This window comes from Salmo trutta, chromosome 6 (assembly GCF_901001165.1).
Source record: "Salmo trutta chromosome 6, fSalTru1.1, whole genome shotgun sequence".
Taxonomy (NCBI): domain Eukaryota; kingdom Metazoa; phylum Chordata; class Actinopteri; order Salmoniformes; family Salmonidae; genus Salmo; species Salmo trutta.
In genome coordinates, this window is record NC_042962.1 from 53,008,508 (window position 1) to 53,035,831 (window position 27,324).

Below are 27,324 nucleotides of genomic sequence, written 5' to 3' on the forward strand. Positions count from 1 at the left end.
GCACCGTAGCGTTGTTTTTAGCTGCTTCTATGCGTGCAGAACGAATTCTCTACTTCCTGTTTGCGTACAGTCTTTCTTAAGTACCAGAAAGCTCCACTAGGGGGCGAATAACACCACGGAACACAATGACAATCCATCTTAACCACTGTAATAAAATGATCTGTTACCTTCTAACAGGATGGCAGCACAGATGTAGTCAATCCTTGCTCACTGTGTGGTCGTTAGTTTGTTTTAAATCATTTAACGTTGCAGCTACTGTCTTATTTTAATGTCGATTTTCACACGCACAGCCTAGACATGTTTTAAAATCGATACATTTGAAATTGTTTAATATTTTCAATCTTTTTGTGATTTTGACATAATACAACATAAAAACAGTACAGTATATGAATAGAAAACAGCACGCACAACTGAAGTTAGGCTTCTACCAAAAATATTTTATGAAATATTTTATTGAGTGTATATTACTAGATAAGATTATGATTCACCCCTAAATGCTAAGCTCTAGAAGCGTGATTTCCAGCGTCCACGGAGGTTTGGTGAATACCTGTTTTGTGAGCTGTAACTGATAGACCTACAGTAGGGCCATCTTGTTTCACCGGTTTAAGGGTCAAATAGACTTTTTCCCATTTATAAATAATTTGTACACAAAAAAACACAGCCATAATCAAAACATTGTTCGAGCATGTTTTTTTAGAGCATAGCTGCTATTATCCATGAAATCTAAAAAATAAAAATGTGATCCGGATATGAAAATCCCTCAACGTCACAGGGGAGCGGACCAATGGGCTGGTAGATAAATATTCAGTGCGCGCCGTCTATCCCGGGACTGTGGCTCATATCGAATCAGACCAAATGGAATTCTGCACTGCCTTCTTAAAAGATTCCCTACATTTTAATTCGCACATACACATCTTCCTCTGACGTTTTGCCCAGCATACAACACACCGCTGGCGTGACCAGAAAAAGCTTCTCGGTTACATTGAGAATCGAGACAGCAGCAAAGACATCCGCGAGAAAAAATACAAAATAGACTCTTGCACCGTAAGTATTCGTAAATTATTAGATCCTTACGAGATAGCTAGCCCACGATTATTGTTCAAATGTTTCAAATTGATGCTGCCCTTAACATTGTATTCAATCGATTCAAGTTTGAAACAATCTTTGCTACTTTAATTAAATGCAGCCATTGCCAATCTGTTTAGCTGCTTTTCTGTAAAACCATTAGCTGCTAAAACGGTCCGATTTATGCGTGTGACAGCCATTCTGTTAAAGGGAGTTTAAAACCCCAAACGGGTGTATCCCATATTTGACATATTCGCACATGTCTTGTTTGTTTTATTTCTGCGTGTCAACAGTAATCTACATGTCATGTGAAGCCCTCATCCGGGAACGCTCTTCCCTAAACATGTTTGATGGTCCTTTAACACACAGGACAAGTAGAGTGCGTATGCGTAATGCCACGCATCGAATGTGTCCAGTCTGGCTTTGTTTGTACAGTGTTTGTTTTGCTTTAGCACTAGCAGAGCTTCCCGTGCAGTTGGATCGGAACACCAATGGACAGTGAAGACAGAGAGAGGCCATCGCGTAGGCTGCTATTCTGTCTAGCCGGCTGTCATTCTCTATTAGGCCTACAGTAACAACTTCATCGAAATGTTCGTCGTATAAGTAATTACTTAATTTAAAGACATTGGACCTTGACCTACCATGTTACATTTTTAGTTTGATTCCTTGTTTTGTTATTATTCATTTATTTATGTATTTATCCAGCCAGACTAGTTTGGTGTTTTCCAGCTTTAATGCATAATTATTTGTGCCTCCATATTTCTAAATCAGACAGTCTGTGTCATTAGACAGGATGTGTGATGTAAATGTATGTTTTGAAAGTGTCAGATTGTGAATGTTGGTAGCCAATCTTAGACCAGGCATAAACAACTGTCACCCAGACTGCACCTCACCTAGGATAGATTGTCTCACCATTTTTTTAAAGAGTACCCTATGACATGTCTGACAAGCTGCATAGGCTTATGTCATCAGTGATGTAGTCATTGCAGGGACTGTCATGATGCTCAATGACACTTTAGGTAACTCTAGGCTTTATGGGAGTTTTATTTCAGCATGTACTGTGTGTTGGCTCTAACCACAGATCTAGGACCAGATTACCCTTCCCCCAATCATAGCCTTCACCATTAGGGGTTGTAACATATCTGACCCTCTATCTGTGGTTAGGGGTGATTAGAGGCCAGAATGATGATGGTGGTTTGATGATAAAGATAACAGGCAAAATGGCTGCAGAACATCCCCTGAAATAGAACAACCCATTGGAGTGTTCCATCAGTCTTTGTTTTGTCTGGGTTCCGTTTGCATTCAGTCTGAGAGTTCTGAGTTGTTCCTTCTGTATTCTTTCTGTGATGGGGTTGTGTCTGTTTGTTCATGGAGCTCTGGGACTGGACTCCATCTTGACTGATGGAATCATGTCAGACCCTGTGAAGGGCAGTACCTCTCCCCTCTCCTGCTTCAGTCTCTCTCTCTCCTACTACCGTAACCATTCTCATGATTTATAAATGACTCCCTATAGCTCTATAAATGTCTCCCTATAGCTCTATAAATGACTCCCTATAGCTCTATAAATGTTTCCCTATAGCTCTATAAATGTCTCCCTATAGCTATATAAATGTCTCCCTATAGCTATATAAATGTCTCCCTATAGCTATATAAATGACTCCCTATAGCTCTATAAATGTCTCCCTATAGCTCTATAAATGTCTCCCTATAGCTCTATAAATGACTCCCTATAGCTCTATAAATGACTCCCTATAGCTCTATAAATGACTCCCTATAGCTCTATAAATGACTCCCTATAGCTCTATAAATGACTCCCTATAGCTCTAGAAATGACTCCCTATAGCTCTAGAAATGTCTCCCTATAGCTCTATAAATGACTCCCTATAGCTTGTTTCGCAAAAGAATCAATGCATTCGCAACCATGGAGCAAAACAGGCGGGGTTGGCTTAGAATCAATGGATCGTTGACATGTAAACTTGTATTTTTATTGTCACATGCTTAGTAAACAACAGGTGTAGACTAACTGTGAAATGCTTACAGGGCCTTTCCAACAATGCAGAATACAATAAAATAGAAAACATTGTAACACAAGGAATAAATCCACAATGAGCAATGATAGCTTGGGTATATACACGGGGTACCAGTACCGAGCCGATGTGCAGGGGTACGAGGTAATCGAGGTAGATATGTACTTATAGGTAGGGGTAAAGTAACTAGTTAACAGGTTAGATGTGATGTGATATGTGTGTGTGTGTCTGTGTGTGTGTCTGTGTGTGTGTGTGTGTAGGAGTGTCTGTGTGTGTAGATTTAATAATTTAATATGCTATGTAATACCAGGGTGTCTGTTAGATGAGGTTAGTTTATTTAATATGCTATGTAATACCAGGGTGTCGGTTAGATGAGGTTAGTTTATTTAATTGTAATACCAGGGTGTTCGTTAGATGAGGTTAGTTTATTTAATTGTAATACCAGGGTGTTGGTTAGATGAGGTTAGTTTATTTAATATGCTATGTAATACCAGGGTGTCGGTTAGATGAGGTTAGTTTATTTAATTGTAATACCAGGGTGTTCGTTAGATGAGGTTAGTTTATTTAATTGTAATACCAGGAAGTCGGTTAGATGAGGTTAGTTTAATATGCTATGTAATACCAGGGTGTCGGTTAGATGAGGTTAGTTTATTTAATATGCTATGTAATACCAGGGTGTCGGTTAGATGAGGTTAGTTTATTTAATATGCTATGTAATATCAGGGTGTCTGTTAGATGAGGTTAGTTTAATATGCTATGTAATACCAGGGTGTCTGTTAGATGAGGTTAGTTTATTTAATTGTAATACCAGGGTGTCGGTTAGATGAGGTTAGTTTATTTAATATGCTATGTAATACCAGGGTGTCGGTTAGATGAGGTTAGTTTATTTAATATGCTATGTAATACCAGGGTGTTGGTTAGATGAGGTTAGTTTAATATGCTATGTAATACCAGGGTGTCTGTTAGATGAGGTTAGTTTAATATGCTATGTAATACCAGGGTGTCGGTTAGATGAGGTTAGTTTATTTAATTGTAATACCAGGGTGTTCGTTAGATGAGGTTAGTTTATTTAATTGTAATACCAGGGTGTCGGTTAGATGAGGTTAGTTTATTTAATTGTAATACCAGGGTGTCGGTTAGATGAGGTTAGTTTAATATGCTATGTAATACCAGGGTGTCTGTTAGATGAGGTTAGTTTAATATGCTATGTAATACCAGGGTGTCTGTTAGATGAGGTTAGTTTATTTAATTGTAATACCAGGGTGTCTGTTAGATGAGGTTAGTTTAATATGCTATGTAATACCAGGGTGTCGGTTAGATGAGGTTAGTTTATTTAATTGTAATACCAGGGTGTCTGTTAGATGAGGTTAGTTTATTTAATTGTAATACCAGGGTGTCGGTTAGATGAGGTTAGTTTATTTAATATGCTATGTAATACCAGGGTGTCGGTTAGATGAGGTTAGTTTATTTCATTGTAATACCGGGGTGTCGGTTAGATGAGGTTAGTTTATTTAATATGCTATGTAATACCAGGGTGTCTGTTAGATGAGGTTACTTTATTTAATATGCTATGTAATACCAGGGTGTCTGTTAGTTTATTTAATTGTAATACCAGGGTGTTGGTTAGATGAGGTTAGTTTATTTAATTGTAATACCAGGGTGTCGGTTAGATGAGGTTAGTTTATTTAATTGTAATACCAGGGTATCTGTTAGATGAGGTTAGTTTATTTAATATGCTATGTGATACCAGGGTGTCGGTTAGATGAGGTTAGTTTATTTAATATGCTATGTAATACCAGGGTGTCGGTTAGATGAGGTGAATTTATTTAATTGTAATACCAGGGTGTTCGTTAGATGAGGTTAGTTTAATATGCTATGTAATACCAGGGTGTCGGTTAGATGAGGTTAGTTTATTTAATTGTAATACCAGGGTGTCGGTTAGATGAGGTTAGTTTATTTAATTGTAATACCAGGGTGTCGGTTAGATGAGGTTAGTTTATTTAATTGTAATACCAGGGTGTTCGTTAGATGAGGTTAGTTTATTTAATTGTAATACCAGGGTGTCGGTTAGATGAGGTTAGTTTATTTAATTGTAATACCAGGGTGTTCGTTAGATGAGGTTAGTTTATTTAATTGTAATACCAGGGTGTCGGTTAACGCTGGCCGAAATGGCCAAAAATCCATATCAAGCTAAATTCATTGAATTATCACGGAAACAATACATTTAACGATACGTTTCTAACATTTAATGTGTACCACAGTTATTATTTTTTATTCCCCTTAAAACTACTACAACTACTTTGAATGTTGTAGCTATCACTTGTTCCATAAACAATAACCCATATTTGCAAACTTATTTAATTTCCTAATTCCCATTTCTCTAGTAGGACCCTATAGGTTATTTATGTAATGACCGATATCAGCAAAATGTTCACGATAAGTGGTCGGTGTCGATCATTATCAGTTTATCGTCCCAGCTCTAGTGTCAGTATAGGATAACAACCTTGCTGTTCTAGGCCCATGACAAGAAATACAACCACTCCCTTTAGGAAAGGCTAAAAGCATTCCTCATTATTTTTTTGAATGTATTTATTTAACTTTTATTTAACCAGGGAAGTCAGTTAAGAACAAAATCTTATTTACAATGACGGCCTACCAAAAGGCAAAAGGCCTCTTGTGGGGACAGGGACTGAGATTAAAAATAAATAAAATATAAATATAGGACAAAACACACATCACGACAAGAGAGTACACTACACTACATAAAGAGAGACCTAAGACAACAACATAGCAAGGCAGCAACACATGACAACACAGTAGCAACACAAAACATGGTACAAACATTATTGGGCACAGACAACAGCACAAAGGGCAAGAAGGTAGAGACAACAATACATCACGCAAAACAGCCACAACTGTCAGTTAGTGTCCATGATTGAGTCTTTGAATGAAGAGATTGAGATGAAACTGTCCAGTTTGAGTGTTTGTTGCAGCTCGTTCCAGTCGCTAGCTGCAGCGAACTGAAAAGAGGAGCGACCCAGGGATGTGTGTGCTTTGGGGACCTTTAACAGAATGTGACTGGCAGAACGGGTGTTGTATGTGGAGGATGAGGGCTGCAGTAGATATCTCACATAGGGGAGTGAGGTCTAAGAGGGTTTTATAAATAAGCATCAACCAGTGGGTCTTGCGACGGGTCTACAGAGATGACCAGTTTACAGAGGAGTATAGAGTGCAGTGATGTGTCCTATAAGGAGCATTGGTGGCAAATCTGATGGCCGAATGGTAAAGAACATCTAGCTGCTCGAGAGCACCCTTACCTGCCGATCTATGAATTACTTCTCCGTAATCTAGCATGGGGGAAATCAATATAAATATATGCCATTTAACAGATGCTTTTATCCAAAGCAACTTAGTCATGCGTGCATAGTGTCACAAGCACCACGCTCTAAAAAGGATCACATATACTGTAGATTGTATACATAGGATATTTCTGTTACCTAACTCTGTCCTTCTAGGCTACATTAGACCAGGTTAAGGTTACAGATAATCCAGGGGAAATCAGTTTATTTGTCAAATATGACATGCTGTAGGCCCCTAGTCTGTTACTAGAGGTCCGATAATGAACCCAAGTCTGTGAATTATGTCCAACTGGGCCTAGGCTACATCCAGGCCCCTTGGTTTCATCCAATCGCTCCTCATATCCGTAGGCTTCGTGGTATGTTTATAAAGTAGGCTAGCAGCCTTTTATTTCCTGGTTGAGCATGTTGTGGCGTGTCTGAATCAGGATTATCCCTTCCATTATGGACTCATGCTGTTGCCTGTCCAGAGACATTTAGCCTCATTCTTGTTTAATTCTGATTGATGGGTTGTTATTAAAGTTGCATTAATCAAATCAAATGTTATTTATCACATGCTTCGTAAACAACAGGTGTAGGACTAACAGTGAAATGCTTACTTACGGGTCCTTTTCCAACAATACAGAGACAAAGATACTACTTATACTGTGTTTACCTCACAGCTTTATGGGAAATGCAGTTTTTTGAACAGGTCTGGGTGGGGAGAGTGGGGTTGGGTAGAGAGGGGGCTCCTTTCTTGCTTGTAGTCAGTGTGTGGGATAGGAATAGGATTTTCTTGGGTTCACTGTCCTGCGTTTTGCGCTGGGGCTTTTTCAGGGGTGACTGCAAGCATACCAAACATCCAGATAGAAATGGATAGTGTAGAGCAGACATTCTCTTGCATGAAGAAAATAGGAATAGGGAATTCCATCTGCTCTAAATGATGTGCAAGGCTGTGAGCGATGCAGTCCACTGACTAGTCTCCTGCTGTGGACTGTGATCAAAGTGACAAGCTCCTGGCATCAGTCTGTCTGTTCTGGGAGGAATGGAGGTAATACCGTCACGCTCAGCACTAAGGATTAACAGTCACAAGTTATTCTCTCTCTCTCTCTCTCTCTCTCTCTGTCTCTCTGTCTCTCTGTCTCTCTGTCTCTCTGTCTCTCTGTCTCTCTCTCTCTGTCTCTCTGTCTCTCTGTCTCTCTGTCTCTCTCTCTCTCTCTCTGAGTTTGTTTCAGTAGCTAGGTTATCCTTCATGTTGGCGTCAAACACTCCATGACAATAATGTTGTAAGATTCTTGCTAGAATGTAAACTGTGTTAGAACTCTAGGTGCCAACATGGCGAACCATTGGAATCCTAAATCTCAAACAGAGTTGGCCTAACTTTACACTGGCCATGAGTAGGCTATTTCAGTATTTCGGACGCACATTGTTAAGACATCCTCTTGAGTGATGAAACGCACACACCTATTATCTGTCGTCTGGCTGCCTTTGTTTTGTTGTCATGACAACCGTGCTGAATGCAGTGAGGTGTGCAGAGTGTAGTCTGACTCAGCGTAAGCGGGTATTGCTTATGCCCTTTTATAAATCACTGCTAGATCCCAGGGGTAAGACTGCACTCTTCTTTCTGTGGGTGTATCTCAATACAATTGCCTTCCTCTCCTTGTCTCCTCTCCTTGTCTCCTCTCCTCCATCATTACTAATGTTCTTCAGTCCTGGTCTGGGACACCCACAGGGGATGCAGGCTTTTGTTTGTTTATTTCACATCAATGTAGATGAACGAGAGGAGATTAGAAGAAGATACTTCAGACTATTGAGATGCACCCCATGTCAAGTAAGGGGAGAAATGCCTGTGGTACACTGATATATGGTCTAATTAAGCAATAAGGCTCAAGAGGGTGTGGTATATGCCGATGTACCATGGCTACAAGCTGTTCTTATGCAAAACGCAATGTGGAGTGCCTGGATACAACACTTAGCCGTGGTTTATCGATCATATACCACAAACCCCCGAGGTGCCTTATTGCTATTATAAACTGGTTACCAACGTAATTAGAACAGTAAAAATATGTTTTGTCATACCCGTGATATACCACCGTTTTCAGCATTCAGGGCTCGAACCACCCAGTTTATAATGTGTGATATACACTGAGTGTACAAAACATTAAGAACACCTTCCTAATATTGGCTTGCACCTCAATTCTTAAGGGCATGGACTCTACAAGGTGTCGAAAGCGTTCCACAGGGATGCTGGACCATGTTGACTCCAATGCTTCCCACAGTTGTCAAGTTGGCTGGATGTCCTTTGTGTGGTGGAATATTCTTGAAACACACAGGAAACTGTTGTGTGAAAAACCCAGCAGCGTTGCAGTTCTTGACACAAACCACTGTGCCTGGCACCTACTAACATACCCCGTTGAAAGGCACTTCAATCTTTTGTCTTGCCCATTCACCCTCTGAATGGCAAACATAGACAATTCGTCTCAATTGTCCCAAGGCTTAAAAATCATTCTTTAACATGTCTCCTCTCCTTCATCTATATTAATTGAAGTGGATTTAACAAGTGACATCAATAAGGGATCATAGCTTACACACTCTTGGCATTCTCTCAACCAGCTTCATGAGGTAGTCACCTGGAATGCATTTCAATTAACACGTGTGCCTTGTTAAAAGCTAATTTGTGGAATTTCTTTCCTTAATGCGTTTGAGCCAATCAGTTGTTGTGACAAGGTAGGGGTGGTATCCAGAAGATAGCCCTATTTGGTAAAAGACCAAGTCCATATTATGGCAAGAACAGCTCAAATAAGCAAAGAGAAACGACAGTCCATTGTTACTTTAAGATGTGAAGGTCAGTCAATTCAGAACATTTCAAGAACTTTGAACGTTTCTTCAAGTGCAGTCGCAAAAACCAAGCCCTATGATGAAACTAGCTTTCATGAGGACCACCACAAGAAAGGAAGACCCAGAGTTACCTCTGCTGCAGAGGACAAGTTCATTAGAGTTAACTGCAACTCAGATTGCAGCCCAAATAAATGCTTCAGAGTTCAAGTAGCAGACATATCTCAACATCAACTGTTTAGAGGAGACTGCGTGAATCAGGCCTTTATGGTTGAATTTCTGCAAAGAAACCATTACTAAAGGAAACCAATAAGAGACTTGCTTGGGCCAAGAAACACGAGCAATGGAAATTAGACCAGTGGAAATCTGTCCTTTGGTTGGGTTCCAAATTTGAGATTTTTGGTTCCAAACGCTCTGTCTTTGTGAGACGCGGAGTAGGTGAACAGATGATCTCTGCATGTGTGGTTCCCACCATGAAGCATGGAGGAGGAGGTGTGGGGGTGCTTTTCTGGTGACACTTAACCAGCATGGCTACCACAGCATTCTGCAGCAATATGCCATCCCATCTGCTTTGCACTTAGTGGGACTATCATTTGTTTTTCAACAGGACAATGACCCAACACACCTCCAGACTGTGTAAGGGATATTTGACCAAGAAGGAGAGTGATGAGTGCTGCATTAGAGGACCTGGCCTCCATAATCACCTGACCTCAACCCAGTTGAGATGGTTTGGGATGAGTTGGACCGCAATAGTATTTTGGGATTTCATTAGCATCCCCATTAGCTGTTGCAAAAGCAGCAGCTACTCTTCCTGGGGGCCACACAGCTTGAAACATGACATAATACAGAACATTAATAGACAGGAACAGCTCAAGGACAGAACTACATATTTTTTCTTTTTTTTTAAGGCACAAGTAGCCTACATATCAATGCATACACAAACTATCTAGGTCTATTAGGGGAGAGGCGTTGTGCTGTGAGGTGTTGCTTTGTCTATTTTTTGAAAGCGGGTTTGCTGTTTATTTGAGGAATATGAGATGGAATGGAGTTCCATGCAATAATGGCTCTATATAATACTGTACGTTTTCTTGAATTTGTTCTGGATTTGGGGACAGTGAAAAGACCCCTGGTGGCATGTCTGGTGGGGCAAGTGTGTGTCAGAGCTTGTGTAAATTGACTATGCAAACAATTTGGAATTTTCAAAAAAAGAGGGCCTAGAGAGCTGCCCTGCGGTACACCACACTTTACATGATTGACATTAGAGAAGCTTCCATTAAAGAAAACCCTTGTTTTATATTAGATTGCCATATCGTGGACTTAGCGCGGAGGTTGAAAGCTGAGCTGAGGTTCAACAACAGTTTATGATCAATAATATCAAAGGCAGCACTGAAATCTAACAGTACAGCTCCCACAATCTTCATATTATCATTTGTCAGTGCAGAACATGTTGAGTTTCCTTCCCTATAAGCATGCTGAAAGTCTGTTGTTAGTTTGTTTACAGAGAAATAGCAATGTATTTGGTCAAACACAATTCTTTCCAACAGTTTGCTATGAGCTGGCAGCAAGCTTATAAGTCTGCTGTTTGAACAAATAAAGGCCGCTTTACCACTCTTGGGTAGCGGAATTAATTTGGCTTCCCTCCAGGCCTGAGAATGAAGACTTTCCTCTAGGCTCAGATTAAAGATATGACAGAGAGGAGTGGCTATAGAGTCCACTACCATCCTCAGTAGCTTTCCATCTAAGTTGTCAATGCCACGAGGTTTGTCATTATTGATCGATAACATTCATTTTTTTTACACCTCTCCCACACTAACATTACAAAATTCAACTTGCAATGCTTTTCTTTCATTATTTGTTTTTTTTATGCATGAATATGATGGCTCACTGTTCGTTGTTGGCATTTCCTGCCTAAGTTTGCCCACTTTGCCAATGAAGTAATGATTAAAAATAATTGGCTATTTAAATGGTTTTGTGATGAATAAGCCATCTGATTCAATGAAAGATGGAGTTGAATTTATCTTTCTGTCCATAAATTCATTTAGTTTTTTTCCATCATTCTTTATATTTTTGATCTTGGCTTCATAATACAGTTTCTTCTTCTTTTTGTTGAGTTTACTCACATTTCTCAATTTGCAGTAAGTCAGCCAGTCAGATGTGTAGCCAGACTTATTAGCCACTCCTTTTGCCCCATCTCTTTCAACCATAGTGGTTTTCAATTCCTCATCAATCCATGGAGCCTTAAGTCAGTTTCTTAACAGGTGTGTGTTTATCAGTAATTGGAAGAAGCAATTTCATAAATTCATCAAGTGCAGCACCTGGATGCTACTCATTAATCACATCAGACCAAAAAATATTTTTAAAACATCATCCACATAAGTCACAGCGAAATCTCTTATACACTATTTTAGGCCCAGCTGTTGGAACTTTGGCTATATTGTGATCGCTGCATTCAAAGGGTACGGATACTTGTTCCAGTAGTGTTTGTAAACATGGAATAGCCTTCGTTTCTCAGAACAAGAATAGACTGATGAGCTTCAGAAGAAAGTTATTTGATTCTAGCCATTTTGAGCCTGTAATCGAACCCACAAATGCTGATGCTCCAGATACTCAACTAGTCTAAAGAAGGCCAGTTTTATTGCTTCTTTAATCAGATCAACAGTTTTCAGCTGTGCTAACATAATTGCAAAATGGTTTTCTAATGATCAATTAGTCTATTAAAATTATAAACTTGGATTAGCAAACACAACGTGCCATTGGAACACAGGAGTGATGGTTGCTGATAATGGGCCTCTGTACGCCTATGTAGATATTCCATTAAATATCAGCCGTTTCCGTTTCCAGCTACAATAGTCATTTACAACATTAACACTGTATTTCTGATCAATTTGATGTTATTTTAATGGACAAAAAATGAGATTTTCTTTCAAAAACAAGGACATTTCTAAGTGACCCCAAACTTTTGAACGGTAGTGTGTGTGTGTGTGTGTGTGTGTGTGTGTGTGTGTGTGTGTGTGTGTGTATGTATGTATTCTCCCGACGGATTCTCAGATCAAAACCGTGTCCTATCCTATCTGAAAAAATGAGAAGCATAACGTCTTCCAATTCATTTTTTCTGAATTGGGACTTTTAAATAAATTATCTTCCACTGATATTTTATTTTTTTTGCATGGAAAAAAACTGAGTTTCAATCGGATGGACGGTATAAATAAGCAATAAGGCCCGAGGGGGTGTGGTATATGGCCAATATACCAGGGCTAAGGGCCGTTCCTATGCATGACGCAACGCGGATACAGCCCTTAGCTGTGGTATATTGGCCATATATCACAAACCCCTGAGGTGTCTTATTGCTATTATAAACTGATTACCAATGTCATTAGAGCAGTAAAAATAAATGTTTTGTCGTACCCGTGATATACCACCGTTTTCAGCATTCAGGGCTCGAACCACCCAGTTTATAATGTGTGATATACACTGAGTGTACAAAACATTAAGAACACCTTCCTAATATTGGCTTGCACCTCAATTTTTAGGGGCATGGACTCTACAAGGTGTCGAAAGCATTCCACAGGGATGCTGGACCATGTCTGCCAATCAACATTCAGGGCTCGAACCACCCAGTTGTGTAATTTATATGTTATCGATAGATGGGGTATAATGTGTGTGTGTTATGTGTGTCCTGTGTGTGTTTTTAAGGCTGTCAGGAGAGGCCCCGCCACCATGCCGCTGTTCGGTAAATCCCACAAGAATCCCGCCGACATCGTCCGGACTCTGAAGGAGAATATGGCCATCCTGGTCAAACAAGACAAGAAAACAGATAAGGTGTGACTCATCTTCATAACACGAGTCCTTACACCACGAATCCTCACTAAACAAATCCTTACAACACAAGTCCTTATAATAGTCCTCACCACACAAACCAGTACTCCCCATAGAAAAGGCCCACAAGCAGGTGTTGTGTAACATTGCTGTTGGGGCCTCGGTGTATCTCTTCTATCTGATCAGTCAGTTGGTGTGGTTATTATTACGGTGCGCCTCTAGCTGACACTGGGCTGTGAAAGTAGCATCGCTGCCTGACCGTTCCTTCATTGACACCCAGCTGTAAAGGCCCTCTCCACCACGGGACTGTTAGAGAGGGGCTGTCCAGACAGAACTCCCAGTAACCTGGCTCTGGGCTGGAACTGCTTCAGCTCTAACCAAGCGGCTTCCACACACAGCCAGGCTATAGTGATCTCAAAACAGTCCACTCCTGTCATATGCAATGCTGATATCCAGAGCAAGTCAATAATAATGCGTCTTATGATTGGGTCTGAGGCTGAGACATAAGTGTCTACAGAGCTGTACCTCCATAGGTAGTCAATTAAATGTCACCCTCTTGTGGTCAACTCAAGTATAATACCATGGCAGTTTATTTTAATAAACAGCATAACATTATTAGCAGCAATACTGTTAGAAGTACATATTGTGCCTGTGTGTCTAACTGGTGTCCCTGTCCCAGGCATCAGAGGAGGTGTCTAAGTGTCTTGTGGCCATGAAGGAGATACTATATGGGACCGGTGACAAGGAGCCTCACACAGAGACGGTGGCCCAGTTGGCCCAGGAGCTCTACAACAGCGGCCTGCTCATCTCGCTGGTGGAAAACCTGCAGGTCATCGACTTTGAGGTGAGACTGAGCCAAAGCCGGACCATCAGGGTCGTGTTCATTAGGCACAAAACGGAAGAAAACGGTCTGAAACAAGGAGGCTTTTGTTTTTAAACGTTTTCCATTGCACGTCCCCAGGGGAAGAAGGACGTGTGTCAGATCTTCAACAACATCCTGCGGAGGCAGATCGGCACCCGCAGCCCCACCGTTGAGTACTTCTGCTCTCACCAAGAGGTGCTGTTTGTGCTGCAAAAAGGGTGAGTTTCTCTCTCACACACTCTCTTCATGTACCACAGCTGACCACAGCCGTTGGTGTGATACTCAGTGACGTCTGCGTGTGTCCCTCTTCCTGCAGGTATGAGACCCCTGGGTCGGCGCTGAACTGTGGCATCATGCTGAGGGAGTGTATCAGACACGAGCCACTGGCCAAGCTGGTTCTCCACTCAGAACACTTCCAGGACTTCTTCAATTACGTAGAGCTGGAGACCTTCGACATCGCCTCAGACGCTTTCGCCACCTTCAAGGTCAGATTACACAAGATTTGAAAGCATCTTTGGGTCCTGGAAAAACCTTGTATTAAACCCATATTAATAAGACTAGGATGGGTCTGAGATGATATGCTAATCTTTACATTACTGTTGTATCTGTCATGCCCATTTGTTTGAAAGTTGACAAAATGAATAGATCAGAAATGACTCGATGCAGCAGATGATATGCAATATACAATGTTTGTTTTTGTGTGAATTAAAAGTGAGCACGTTTCCTCCCCCATTCACAGGACCTGCTCACGAGACACAAGGTCCTGGTAGCTGAATATCTAGAGCAGAATTATGACGCAGTAAGTGACATGTTCAACATTCTGCTGCCCTGGGAGCATTTACCTTTATCAGATGGACTTCATGGAAGGAAAATGTTTTTTGTTGTTGTTGCGCCCTCTACCCTCTTGACAGAATTCATGAAGGAATGGGTGAATCCATTTACATCACACACTCGTACTATCATTGCCATTTACCAGATGAATACACTGAAGTGTGTGTGGATAAACAAAACACGTTGATTGATGACCCATACTCTACAATGAATGAGTGCATTTATACCACCCTTAAGACTAGCCACATACACTCCAGGCATATGTGGTCACTGGTTTCCCCTGCTTGCATAAGACCACCTTGTCTGTTGTAGTGTGGGGCTCAGGGAAGACCCCAGGGGAGAGCAGACAGGCCAGGCTGGAGGCTGCTCGGGTTACTGGCCAGACACTACCCTACACTGGGCCGCACTAGGTTACAGAAGGCTGCTTTCATGCCAAAGGCCGCTGGAGGCTTATCTCTCTCACTCACTCACTCTCACACACACAGGCCCAAACCGCACCCCTGATAAGGGCCCTTTCAGACCTGACTGAGATGTTAGAGAATATCAACTTCAAGACATTCCATCCCATTTAACTATCTGAAACACCTATTTAATTCTATGAACTTTTTTTTTTATTGTGAATTTATTTTGACTGTTGAGATGCAGCCACCCCTCAGCCTGTTCCTTTATATCTTTGCAGATCTTTGACCAGTATGAGAAGTTATTACACTCTGATAACTATGTGACAAAGAGACAGTCATTAAAGGTGTGTCCTATTATTCACATTTTACATGGACTATTTATAGACTAAATCTTTGCATGCTATTATGGTGTTGATTATCTTGCTTCATAGTAAACATTTGCATACCCTGGTCTTTGTGTGTGTGTGTTTGTGTAGTTGTTGGGAGAGCTTCTGTTGGACAGGCATAACTTCACAGTGATGACCCGGTACATCAGCAAGCCTGAGAACCTGAAGCTGATGATGAACCTACTGAGGGACAAGAGCCCTAACATACAATTTGAGGCCTTCCACGTATTCAAGGTATGACACAAAAGCCGTTCCCTGAGCCGTTCATATACAAAGTCTGGCAAACTGGCCTCCATGTTGGCCCCAAACATTCCATGGCATTACCATTGGGTTCTTACTAGAATGTAATTGCTGATATCAATGTAATGTACAAAACTGACAGGCTGACCCCTCCACCCAGGTGTTTGTAGCGAACCCCAACAAGACGCAGCCCATCGTAGACATCCTGCTGAAGAACCAGCCCAAACTCATCGACTTCCTTAACAACTTCCAGAAGGACCGCATGGACGACGAGCAATTCAACGACGAGAAGACCTACCTAATCAAACAGATCCGAGACCTAAAGAAACCCGCCTCTTAAAACCTTACCCCCATTCGTCCCTAAAACCCTTCCCCTTAGCTATGACCTTTACCCTAACCTTTACTTTTTATTGTCGACAAAAATACATTGACAATAATGATTCCGTTTCAAATATCGAAGACAAGATTGTCTTTTTCTTGGTTCTTTTAACTTTGAGGAGAATAGTTCTCAATCAGATTTTTTTTCTTAGGTGATTGGCTGAGTGAGCTGTGGAGACCACTGGTCATCACTTTAATTGCGCAAAGATTTTTTTGCAAATATTCTCTTCTTTTCATTGCCACTTGCAGGCATGAGCCAGCTAGATAGTTCTGACTTCTTTCTAATACTCTCCTAATCTAACCACAGTACAACTGAAGTATCCAGAATCATAGGAATTTCTATTTCTCTATTAGAGGATCTAAATGGTATTCTCAAATGTTCTGTAGAACTCCTCTTCAGACTCACATTCCCTGCTAGTCTTACTCCTGCGGTTGTACTTCCACAATTTACACTTAAGTTATGCTTCAACGCTGTAGTAGGTCCTCTGACATGACAACTCTCTAAATTTGATCTTACAAGGAACATATTAGATGTCTGGTGATCAGCGGGGCCATTCTTTTACTGCTAAGTCATATTCTATACGAAGGTTATCAATAGTTTTGATAATTGATTCTCCACAGATGGCTGGTAGCACTTTCTGTATCATTCAATGCTAAAGGATCTATTCCTTTTTGGTTCATTTTAAGCAGATGAAGTAGTTTCCTGTTCAACAGGATTCTATCATGGTGATTAAAAAAAAGTTTTTGGTTTTAACCCATAAGTGAGTGCCATTGCGGGTGACAGAAAAATCCTCTGATTTTTTTTTTCTGTAAGAAAGTGATTTCTTGAACTTGTTTTCTTATTTAGATGGTGGAGGGGGATGGTTGGTGGAACACATTAACAGTAGGGGTACATACAGAGGTGCCTTTGTTTTTGTTTTCCCTTTGTTTGTATTTTAAATACTTTTCTAGGCAGAGCTTAATTCTTATTTAGAAAAATATGGTCTGGTTGAACATATTAGTCGTGATTAAGCAATGAACCTTGAACTCACTATATTTGAGTTGTGCAGTTGAAGGAATATTTTTACTTTAAAAAACGTTGTGCAGTTCATTGATCGCATCATACAACTAGGAACCAGGAGGCCAAAACTCAGGACTGTGATTGTCCAGGAAAGTTAACACACCAGTAAACTGGATAAGGTAGAAGCATCTTGCTCTGAATTTATTTGATTTTTTACATGTAGCTTGTTTTGGGGTAAATCTAAATTAAATAACCTCAGATAAATTGAGCCAATGCATATTTTAATCGTGGTGGTTGAGCTTGTAAGTTACGATCACATCTAAATTGAAAATATGAACTAATTAATATGGCTCTTCAATGTAATATTGCATAATAAATGTGATGGGCACCATGCCACAGACAAATGATTGTTCTTTAAATTGCCAAATACTTATTTTTATTTTTTTACAATTGGTAGATTGGACTTGACACATAAGGGATAGTATCCTCAATGCCCTTGTTTTGGTGAAACTCAGTCATTCTAGCTCTGTTCTATATCTGGTGCTAACATGCAATCTTGATCTTGACCACATTTCTAGACCAGTGTAGACAATTAATTGTGAACAGATCTTCCTGACCACCTCTCAAGGTAGCTGGGGACAAATTGATTGGTTGGATGAAAGTTCAGTGGGCAGAGCTTAGAGTGACATGTCAGTGGGTGGAGTTTACAAGGAAAGGCAAGTGTTTCAGGGAGGTGGAGTGCTTATGGGAGGGTGTTGCCAGTTTGAATCCCAATGCGGCTTTTGCTTTCCAACCTACTTAAATGTTTTAGTACATATCTGACATTCTAAAACGACTAAAGGAATGAACAGCTTTATAAAATGCACAAAAACAATAATGGTGCCCTCCCTCCTGCTGGTGCTGTGAACTAGGAGAGGGACCACAAGGTCACAGTCTTGCCATGCCAATGACCTTTCTCAAAAGTTATATTTTGAATCCTAGTCCCTCCCTGTATTCAAATTATGAGATTCCCAATGTTAAGACGTATTGATCCCTTGAATCAATGATTTTAGAGGGACTATTTAAAATGGTTTGACAATCCAGATCTGTTTACACTTGTAAGATATCAAGATACAATTAGTCCTCGATGACCTCTGGAGGTAGTCAGGAAGAATCACCATCAATAATTTTAATATTCTACACAGGTCTAGAAATGGTCACAATCAGAATATGGACAAGATCAAGACACAGGACCCATGTTAATACCAGGTATAAACGGGGCTTCGAATGGCAAACTGTGACGTTGTTGGATTAAAATGATAAGAGGCTGTATCAGTAGGAACTTACACCCGAGACAAAACAGATTTACTTAACATACTGTACTAAAGTAATCTTGACCCTTTTCAACCATGGGATTTCATTTTTAAAAAAAATCACATTGATACCACAACACCAATAAAATAAATGCATACATTGTTTTCCTGGTTTGTCATTTTATATCGTTTTTTTTTGCTGTTAGATGCTTATTGTTATCAGTTAAAGTTTGGCAAAACAGGATGAAACAATTCAAGGATGTAGGAGCCACCATGTAACAAAAAAACAGACAAAGCACAGTTAAATGGGTCTAGAAGTTAGTATCCTTTGAGGCAAAGTGCAATATGGTGGCGGTAGCCTGCACTGGCTGGGATTCTTCAAGTCTGGAAGAACTATAGTAAACTTAAAGCTACAATCAACAGTAGCCTTCATACAACTTTCATTGTAAACTCTTCAGACAAACAGGAAACACGCATTTACAGTTCACTTATACATACAAGCCTCGCAATTACTGTTTTTTTAATATCTACGTAGTACCATTTCCTTTGAATATACAGTCAGTCCTTTAAAAATCACCTTGAGTTTACTCCTTGAAACTGTCCATTACAGGGGAGTATGAAGAGGCCTTTGAATTTCCATCATTGTTAAAATGCATCCTTCCTTATTTGAATCACTGATCAATATGCGATTGGATAAATTAAAATGTTTCCAATGCCAACAAGAGCCTGGGGACCGTAGCCTGGTGAAACCAGACTGAAAGCTACAGGTACCATTGTTCAACAAACAGGAGAAAGGTCTGGATTTGTTGCTGACCGTAACCTCTTATTGGATTGAAGGGCCTGTTCAGGCTGTCTCCCATGCTTCCCCACACAGCCATCTGTAATCATAACAAGACATGGTCAGAGGTGGGACACATCGCAGAGTCAAATCAGAGACGGTTAGAAGGGCTGATCTGTCATCAGTATTGTGGTGATTAGGTGGCGGCATGCACATTACATTTGTGCGACCGGCAATATAAACTCAGCAAAAAAAATAAACGTCCTCTCACTGTCAACTGCGTTAATTTTCAGCAAACTTAACATGTGTATGAACATAAGATTCAACAAGTTCCACAGACTGAACAAGTTCCACAGACATGTGACTAACATAAATTGAATAATGTGTCCCTGAACAAAGGGGGGGGGGGGGGTAAAAATCAGAAGTAACAGTCAGTATCTGGGGTGGCCCACCAGCTGCATTAAGTATTGCAGTGCATCTCCTCCTCATGGACTGCACCAGATTTGCCAGTTCTTGCTGTGAGATGTTACACACACACACCACCACCCCCCCTCCCCCCCCTTCCACCAAGGCACCTGCAAGTTCCAGGACATTTCTGGGGGTATGTCCCTAGCCCTCAGCCTCTGATACAACAGGTCCCAGACATGCTCAATGGGATTGAGATGCGGGCTCTTCGCTGGCCCTGGCAGAACACTGACATTCCTGTCTTGCAGGAAATCACTCACAGAACGAGCAGTATGGCTGGTGGCATTGTCATGCTGGAGGGTCATGTCAGGATGAGCCTGCAGGAAGGGTACCACATGAGGGAGGAGGAAGTCTTTCCTGTAACGCACAGTGTTGAGATTGCCTGCAATGACAACAAGCTCAGTCCGATGATGCTGTGACACACCGCCCCAGACCATGACGGACCCTTCACCTCCAAATCAATCCTGCTCCAGAGTACAGGCCTCGGTGTAACGCCCATTCCTTCGACGATAAATGCAAATCCGACCATCACCCTTGGTGAGACAAAACAGCGACTCATCAGTGAAGAGCACTTTTTGCCAGTCCTGTCTGGTCCAGCAACGGTGGGTTTGTGCCCATTGTTGCCTGTGACGTCTGGTGAGGACTTGCCTTACAACAGATCTACAAGCCCTCAGTCCAGCCTCTCTCAGCCTATTGCGGACAGTCTGAGCACTGATGGAGGGATTGTGCGTTCCTGGTGTAACTCGGGCAGTCGTTGTTGCCATCCTGTACCTGTCCCGCAGGTGTGATGTTCAGATGTACCGATCCTTTGCTGGTGTTGTTACACGTTGTCTGCCACTGCAAGGACGATCAGCTGTCCGTCCTGTAGGACTGTCTTAGGCGTCTCATAGTACGGACATTGCAATTTATTGCCCTGGCCACATCTGCAGTCCTCATGCCTCCTTGCAGCATGCCTATGGCACGTTCATGCAGATGAGCAGGGACCCTGGGCATCTTTCTTTTGGTGTTGTTCAGAGTCAGTAGAAAGGCCTCTTTACTGTCCTAAGTTTTCATAACTGTGACCTTAATTGCCTACCGTCTGTAAGCTGTTAGTGTCTTAACGATGGGAAACAGTCTTTAAACCCTTTACAATGAAGATCTGTGAAGTTATTTGGATTTTTATGAATTATCTTTGAAAGACAGGGTCCTGAAAAAGGGACGTTATTTTTTTTGCGGAGTTTATTAGAGAAGGAGGAGAAGACGTGACATCACTCTCTACAAAGTGACAAATGTCATGCTAACTAATGGTACAGAGAAGGACAACTCACTGGCTAGATGAAGACCAGCATGTTCAGAGGCTCTCCTGGCCAGAGAGGACTTCTGCCACTGTGACGAAAACATGTAAACACACTAAGAAAATTGCATCTGTAGAAAGCACTATCATAAGTATACCTCATTAGCCTAACGAGGAAAACACAAGGATAGGTAAAAGCTGAATGGAAAACATCTGAATCCATCCAGTTTTTTCCCTCATCAGTACAGATGAAGAAAATATGAGAGGAAGAGACTATTGAGATGCTGCTACACCCATAGAAAAACTATTCATCCGTCAATCGATGTAGGTACTCACAATGAACTTCAGGACTCCTTGGAGGCCGTGGAATTTGAGGTAGGAGATGTCTCCCTTGTCTTTGCCGCTGTCCAGGTCAGTGGTGTAGATCTGCTTGATCCCAGCTCCTCGGATCAGAGGGACACACTCATCACACGGACACTTAGTCACAAACAGCATGGTGTTCTCCTCGCGGATCTCGTCACTCCTAGAAACGACAGTCAGTCACATTTATTTACGTCATAAATCCCCATGCCCAGCTACTAATTCCTGCCCCCTGGTCCGACTTCTCGGATGTACCTCCTTGCATCCTCTGCAATCGCCGCTGACCTGTAAGGACTGGACAGGTCGAGAGCAAATATACCCATGTACACCTTCCCTTTATTTCCTTCACCTACAGATGTAGGATCTTAATTTGATCACCCTGTTGCAGAAAAACTTTCCTGCAATGTAGGAAATTTAAAATGTGTAGTGTATTTGAGGTTTAAAAAGGCTTCTGAAGTTTGCCAATTACACTTTAAAAATGTCAATAGCATACGAAAAACATATCAAACCCTACAAAAATGTCCATTAATTATAATTCACATTTCCTGTTGCTGCAATTAAGCTCCTACATCTGTATCCTGTCCTCTCATATCAGTGGAGATGAAGGGTGGATATAAGAGGAGGAAGTCACTTAGGAGTATCGAGATGGAGCCCATGTCTTCCCTCTCCTCCTGACCTGAAGGTGAGTGCGTTCTGCTCAGCGTGGATGATGTAGCGGTACTTCCTCCTCTGGCGGTCCTGGTGTTTGTTGTCCATCTGGGGGTACTCTCCGTACTCTGAGCCCACTGGGTAGGCGTTGTACCCACAACCCACCAGGTACAGCCGCCCCGTGCCATCACAACCACCCTGAAACAGGTGAGCACAGAAAACAGTGAATGCCAGTTTGACCTTATTCATTTTTCACATTGAAATCTTTGTTACCAGCCTTTCCACTTTATTTTTGTCATTATATAACAGAGCGAAACACATAATATTCATGTATAGTTATGAGCTTAGAAAATACAATAATGGTTTACTCACCGATTTCCCTTCTGCCCAAATGACAGCACCAACCCCAACCTTAGGGTCCTCTGGAATAGCAACAAACAAGTAACACTCAGACATGTTCCATCTGTTTAAACCTTCAGACAGGTTGAACCACCCATCACAGCTTGTCCTGTTAGCCTTAAAACATGAACATATAATTAACCCTTTCAAAAAATAAAATGTTGATTTCTTGAGTGATCGGCTGACCAACCAATCAGAGAACTCCTTTTCATAGCAGCTGTCGCTAACCACTAATGAAACTAGAATGTCTTTTGGGATACTTTCTGTTCATCGGACACCCGATACACACACACCACCCCCCCCCCCCCCCCCCCCCAGGGCAACACATCTCTCCAACAAACGTGCAGTCAACCATGGGATGTTATGTCATAACAATAGTCGTCATAACAAAAGTCATAACAATAGTCTTCTCTCTCCTGCATTTTTTCTTTTTAATTGCTTGGAACTCCTTTATGTGATTCCCCACAAAATGTAGTGACGTGTCACATTTGCAAAATGACTTCCTAGTTTGAATGAGTAATCTGGCTGGTATATAGACTACTAAACAGATATTTCAGGTACCTGTTCTGTAGGCCAACAGTCTGGCCTGTACGATGCAGTGTCTGGCAATCTCCTGGGACACCCCCTGAGGCTGGGGCTGCTCCGAGGTTGCAGGCTGGGAGTCCGTCCTATAGAAGCCATGCTGGAGTAGAGGCACACTAGCAGCTACTGAGGCCAGAATCCCGACCAGCTCCCTCATGTTCTGACGCAGGTTGGAGAAGTACGGCTCCATGCAGAAGTTCTCCAGACCTGTAGCAAGACAGTGTCAAATCCTCATCTATAAACAGTATGTTTACCATTAATTTAACAGGATCTACACAACAGATGGCGTGGCACGTGGCCTCTTGAGCAAAGGAGATCCTCAAACCTACCCATCTTGAGTTAGGCAATATAGCCAAAATACAGCTAGCCGGTGAACACAAGCTAGCTAACAAGTAGGGTTGAATGAATGATTGTACTACGGACCTATTTTGGTGAGAATGTCACGGTGGCACTGTTCGTGCGGGATTAGGAACTCTTCGGAGAAAGTGTCCAGGTTCCGTCTCCTCTGCTTCCAGTAGAAGTCCCCAGCGTCCAATTCGGGGTCGTCCCCCAACACCCTCTCCATGAAGTCACACCCCCTGGAGGTCTCCTCCACAAACTGCTGCAGGCCGGGGGCCACGGGCTGCAGCACCACACTGATGTGGGGCCGGCTGTTGGACTTCAGCTTCTCGGAAGCAATGGCGTCCAGCATGGCCTCCTGGGAAATGGAGTCCGTCCCATTAGGCCTGACTGCTAGCAGACTCATCTCAGGGTCACCAGGCCAGAAGGAGATGCGGCTCACACCAGCTGGAGATGACAGACAAGAGACAAGACTTTACAAGTGATCTCTCTCTCTGTGTGTGTGTGTGTGTGTGTGTGTGTGTGTGTGTGTGTGTGTGTGTGTGTGTGTATGTATGTATATATATATATATATATATATATATATATATATATATATATATATATATATATATATATATATATATATATATATATATATATATATCTCCTCACCATTGATAAGCATCTTGAGGCAGGTAGCGCAGGGTCTCCTAGAGAAGTAGAGGTCTGAGGCAGCCAGCCTGGGCCCGTGTCTGATCACAGCTACCTGCCCCACGTGGAGCTCTGGACCGGAGCAGTGGAGACCCACCACCCTGTGGTCCCGAACCACCACCAGGCCTGTACCACGCGTCTGACACAGAGAAACACACAGGAGAAAAGTGATGATGCATATCATATAATTGATGATGCTCGATATGGTAATTTATTGCATGTTATCTATAAAAATATTTTGACACATACACCTGATAGGTGCAGTGAAATGTGTTGTTTTACAGGGTCAGACATAGTAGTACAGCGCCCCTGGAGCAAATTAGGGTTAAGTACCTTACTCAAGGGCACATCAACAGATTATTCACCTTGTTGGCTCGGGTATTCAAACTAGCAACCTTTTGGTTACTGGCCCAACGTTCTAACAACAATATGTAATGGCCGCTATACAGTGCATTCGGAAAGTATTAAGACCCCTTGACTTTTTCCACATCACAGCCTTATTCTAAAATTGATTTTTAAATAAATGTTCTTCATCAATCTACACACAATACCCCATGATGACAAAGCAAAAGCAGGTTTTTAGAAATGTTTGCACATTTTTTGTAGAAGCACCTTTGACAGCAATTACAGCCTCAAGTCTTCTGGGGTATGATGCTACAAGCTTGGCACACCTGTATTCGGGGAGTTTCTCACATTCTTCTCTGCAAATTCACTCTTCACCGTAGGGAGGGTGCCAGGTTTCATCCAGACGTGATGCTTTGCATTCAGGCCAAAGAATTCAGTCTTGGTTTTATCAGACCAGAAAATCTTGTTTCTCATGGTCTGAGAGTCCTTTAGGTGCCTTTTGGCAAACTCCAAGTGGGCTGTCATGTGCCTTTTACTGAGGAGTGGCTTCTGCCTGGCCACTCTACCATAAAGGCCTGATTGATGGAGTGCTGATGAGATGGTTGTCCTTCTGGAAGGTTCTCCTATCTCCACAGAGGAACTCTGGAGCTCTGTCAGAGTAACCATCGGGTTCTTGGTCACCTCCCTGGCCAAGGCCCTTATCCCCCGATTGCTCAGTTTGGCCGAGCAGCCAGCTCTAGGAAGATTCCAAACTTCTTCCATTTAAGAATGGGGCGGCAGGTTAGAGCGTTGGACTAGTAACCGAAAGGTCACAAGATCGAATCCAGCTGACAAGGTAAAAAATGTAATTCTGCCCCTGAACAAGGCAGTTAACCCACTGTTCCTAGGCTGTCATTGAGAATAAGAATTTGTTCTTAACTGACTTGCCTAGTTAAATAAAGATAATATATATATTTTTAAGACTGATGGATGCCACTGTGTTCTTGGGGACCGTCAATGCTGCAGAAATGTTTTGGTACCCTTCCACAGATCTGTGCCTCGACACAATCCTGTCTCTGAGCCCTATGGACAATTCCATGATGGAAACAGGTTGCACCTAAGCTCAATTTCAAGTCTCATAGCAAAGGGTCTGAATACTTATGTAAATAAGGTATTTCTGTTTTTGATACATTTGCAAAAATTCTTAGCCTGTTTTCACTTTGTTATTATGGGGTATTGTGTGTAGATTGATGAGGGGAAAAGGCTATAACATAACATGTGGAAAAGGGGAAGTTGTCTAAATACATTCTGAATGCACTGTAGGTCAAACTTACAAAGTCATTCTGGTTTATGTCTTCTGGTTCCTCCTTGGGGAAAAGTTCCATCCATAAACTCAGCAGGGTGAAGAGGTTAACCTTGGACAGCCTGGGTCCATGACCTAATAACACACCATAGAAAAACAGGATTACAAACAGGGAAGGCAAGTGAGTTTTTTGTCCACTAGATCTTTGCTTCTCCCAAGTGATAACACATTGAGCTCACAGAAACGATTTGGTTAAAGCAAACATTGGGCAGACATTTGCTTCCTCTTCCCACTGCAACTCTGGAGCACCTACACATAGAATGTGAAACTGTTGGCCAGTACATTTCTCTTCAAAACATGTGACTCTGGCATTCATATGGGAGAACAACCAAACGGATGCTTGATTCAGCAATCCTACTATTACAGGGCAAGCCCAGCTTACCTGTCCGGTGCCAAAAAGCTCAAGACCACTTTGCAGCACCAGTCACGTTATCCTTGGAACGTCACTACCCGAAACCGCTACCTTTTACTTTTCAATGGGGTGACGTCAGAGTTGGGACGTCCCAAGGATCCCGTTTGGACGTTTCTAGACAGTCACTAGGTAGGCTAAAGACGTGTGGGTTCAAACTAATAAAAGCCTAGACGGTGACACAATGACGTCTTTATTTTTAATATGCCTCAAAGCTCATTATTCCGTGTGAGTAGCAATATTACATCGAACAGTAAAAACATTCGCAGCATTCTCTGTCAAGCGGTCAACTAGCCTGTAACTGACAGCGCAGTAGTCTCACCTTGTACTTTGGTGTCGGTTTGTGTGCTGGCTTCCCTTACATCGCGATATCCTTTACAGTTGCATGAAGCGGCACAGGTTGGTTTCAAATATTGGTTCGACTGTACAGTATCCGTCGTTGCCATTCAATCAAACGAATGTAAAATGTAGCGAACGTCACCAGACAAAGCAAATACGTATTATGTTGTTGGTTTCTGAACAGCTAAGCTAGGCTTCTTCCTATATCTTCTGACGAGGACACAAATAGGCGGACCTTGTCTTGCACCCAAACCCCCAGAACTGTCAACGCAGTGTGTTTGTTGTAAATGTTTTGCATTCTTGGTTGCAATTAAAAAACAATTGTCAGATTACATCTGCATTCCATTATTAGAATGTCATTTACTTCATGACGTTATAATCTTAAGCAAGAAGGCCCGAGGAGGTGTGGTATATGGCCAATATACCACGGCTATGGGCTGTTCTATTGCGGAGTGCCTGGACATACATCACAAACCCCTAAAGTGCCTTATTACTATTATAAACTTGTTACCAACGTAATTAGAGCAGTAAAACATTTGTTTTTGTCATATCTGTGGTTTGGGGTCTGATATACCACTGCTGTCAGCCAATCACTCCAACGCTCTACTCAGCCAACTGGATGCAGTCCATCACAGTGCCATCCATTTTGTCACCAAAACCCCATATACCACCCACCACTGCGACCTGTATGCTCTCGTCGCCAGACCCACTGGCTCCAGGTCATCTATAAGTCTATGCTAGGTAAAGCTCCGCAGTATCTCAGCTCACTGGTCACGATAACAACACCCACCCGTAGCACGCGCTCCAGCAGGTATATTTCACTGGTCATCACCCAAAGCCAACACTTACTTTGGCCACCTTTCCATCCAGTTCTCTGCTGCCAA

General features: G+C 41.9%; 2 protein-coding genes across 3 annotated transcripts; one reads left to right on the forward strand and one right to left on the reverse strand.

Annotated features, from left to right (window-relative positions):
- The first annotated feature begins 814 nt into the window (after positions 1-814).
- On the forward strand, positions 815-18,631 carry cab39l (calcium binding protein 39-like). The gene is made up of 9 exons (XM_029756918.1): positions 815-1,044; positions 12,956-13,081; positions 13,758-13,922; positions 14,040-14,158; positions 14,257-14,425; positions 14,680-14,739; positions 15,451-15,516; positions 15,649-15,792; positions 15,959-18,631. Exons 2-9 carry the CDS (start codon positions 12,980-12,982, stop codon positions 16,136-16,138), a joined length of 1,005 nt encoding a protein of 334 aa, XP_029612778.1. The 5' UTR covers positions 815-1,044; positions 12,956-12,979; the 3' UTR covers positions 16,139-18,631.
- Positions 18,586-26,716, reverse strand: LOC115196261 (cytidine and dCMP deaminase domain-containing protein 1-like). 2 transcript variants are annotated; one of them, XM_029756916.1, is made up of 10 exons: positions 26,424-26,716; positions 25,664-25,767; positions 23,967-24,144; positions 23,397-23,759; positions 22,953-23,180; positions 22,365-22,414; positions 22,021-22,190; positions 21,321-21,507; positions 21,019-21,076; positions 18,586-19,346 (listed from the first exon to the last, which is right to left on the reverse strand). In XM_029756916.1, exons 1-10 carry the CDS (start codon positions 26,545-26,547, stop codon positions 19,246-19,248), a joined length of 1,563 nt encoding a protein of 520 aa, XP_029612776.1. In that variant the 5' UTR covers positions 26,548-26,716; the 3' UTR covers positions 18,586-19,245. The 2 variants fall into 2 exon arrangements, with proteins under 2 accessions (XP_029612776.1, XP_029612777.1); XM_029756917.1 differs by lacking the exon at positions 26,424-26,716 and adding an exon at positions 26,075-26,124.
- Between the last annotated feature and the right edge of the window lie 608 nt (positions 26,717-27,324).

What these genes read in the sequence shown, in the direction of transcription:
- cab39l (XM_029756918.1), top strand. Translation starts at nt 12,980, where the DNA reads ATGCCGCTGTTCGGTAAATCCCACAAGAATCCCGCCGACATCGTCCGG. An exon ending in AAGACAAGAAAACAGATAAG is followed by an intron (nt 13,082 to 13,757) that starts GTGTGACTCATC and finishes TCCCTGTCCCAG; the next exon opens with GCATCAGAGGAGGTGTCTAA. An exon ending in TAGAGCAGAATTATGACGCA is followed by an intron (nt 14,740 to 15,450) that starts GTAAGTGACATG and finishes ATATCTTTGCAG; the next exon opens with ATCTTTGACCAGTATGAGAA.
- LOC115196261 (XM_029756916.1), bottom strand. Translation starts at nt 26,547, where the DNA reads ATGGCAACGACGGATACTGTACAGTCGAACCAATATTTGAAACCAACC. An exon ending in AACCGACACCAAAGTACAAG is followed by an intron (nt 25,768 to 26,423) that starts GTGAGACTACTG and finishes GTGTGTTATTAG; the next exon opens with GTCATGGACCCAGGCTGTCC. An exon ending in CAGAACGCACTCACCTTCAG is followed by an intron (nt 21,508 to 22,020) that starts GTCAGGAGGAGA and finishes TGTCGTTTCTAG; the next exon opens with GAGTGACGAGATCCGCGAGG.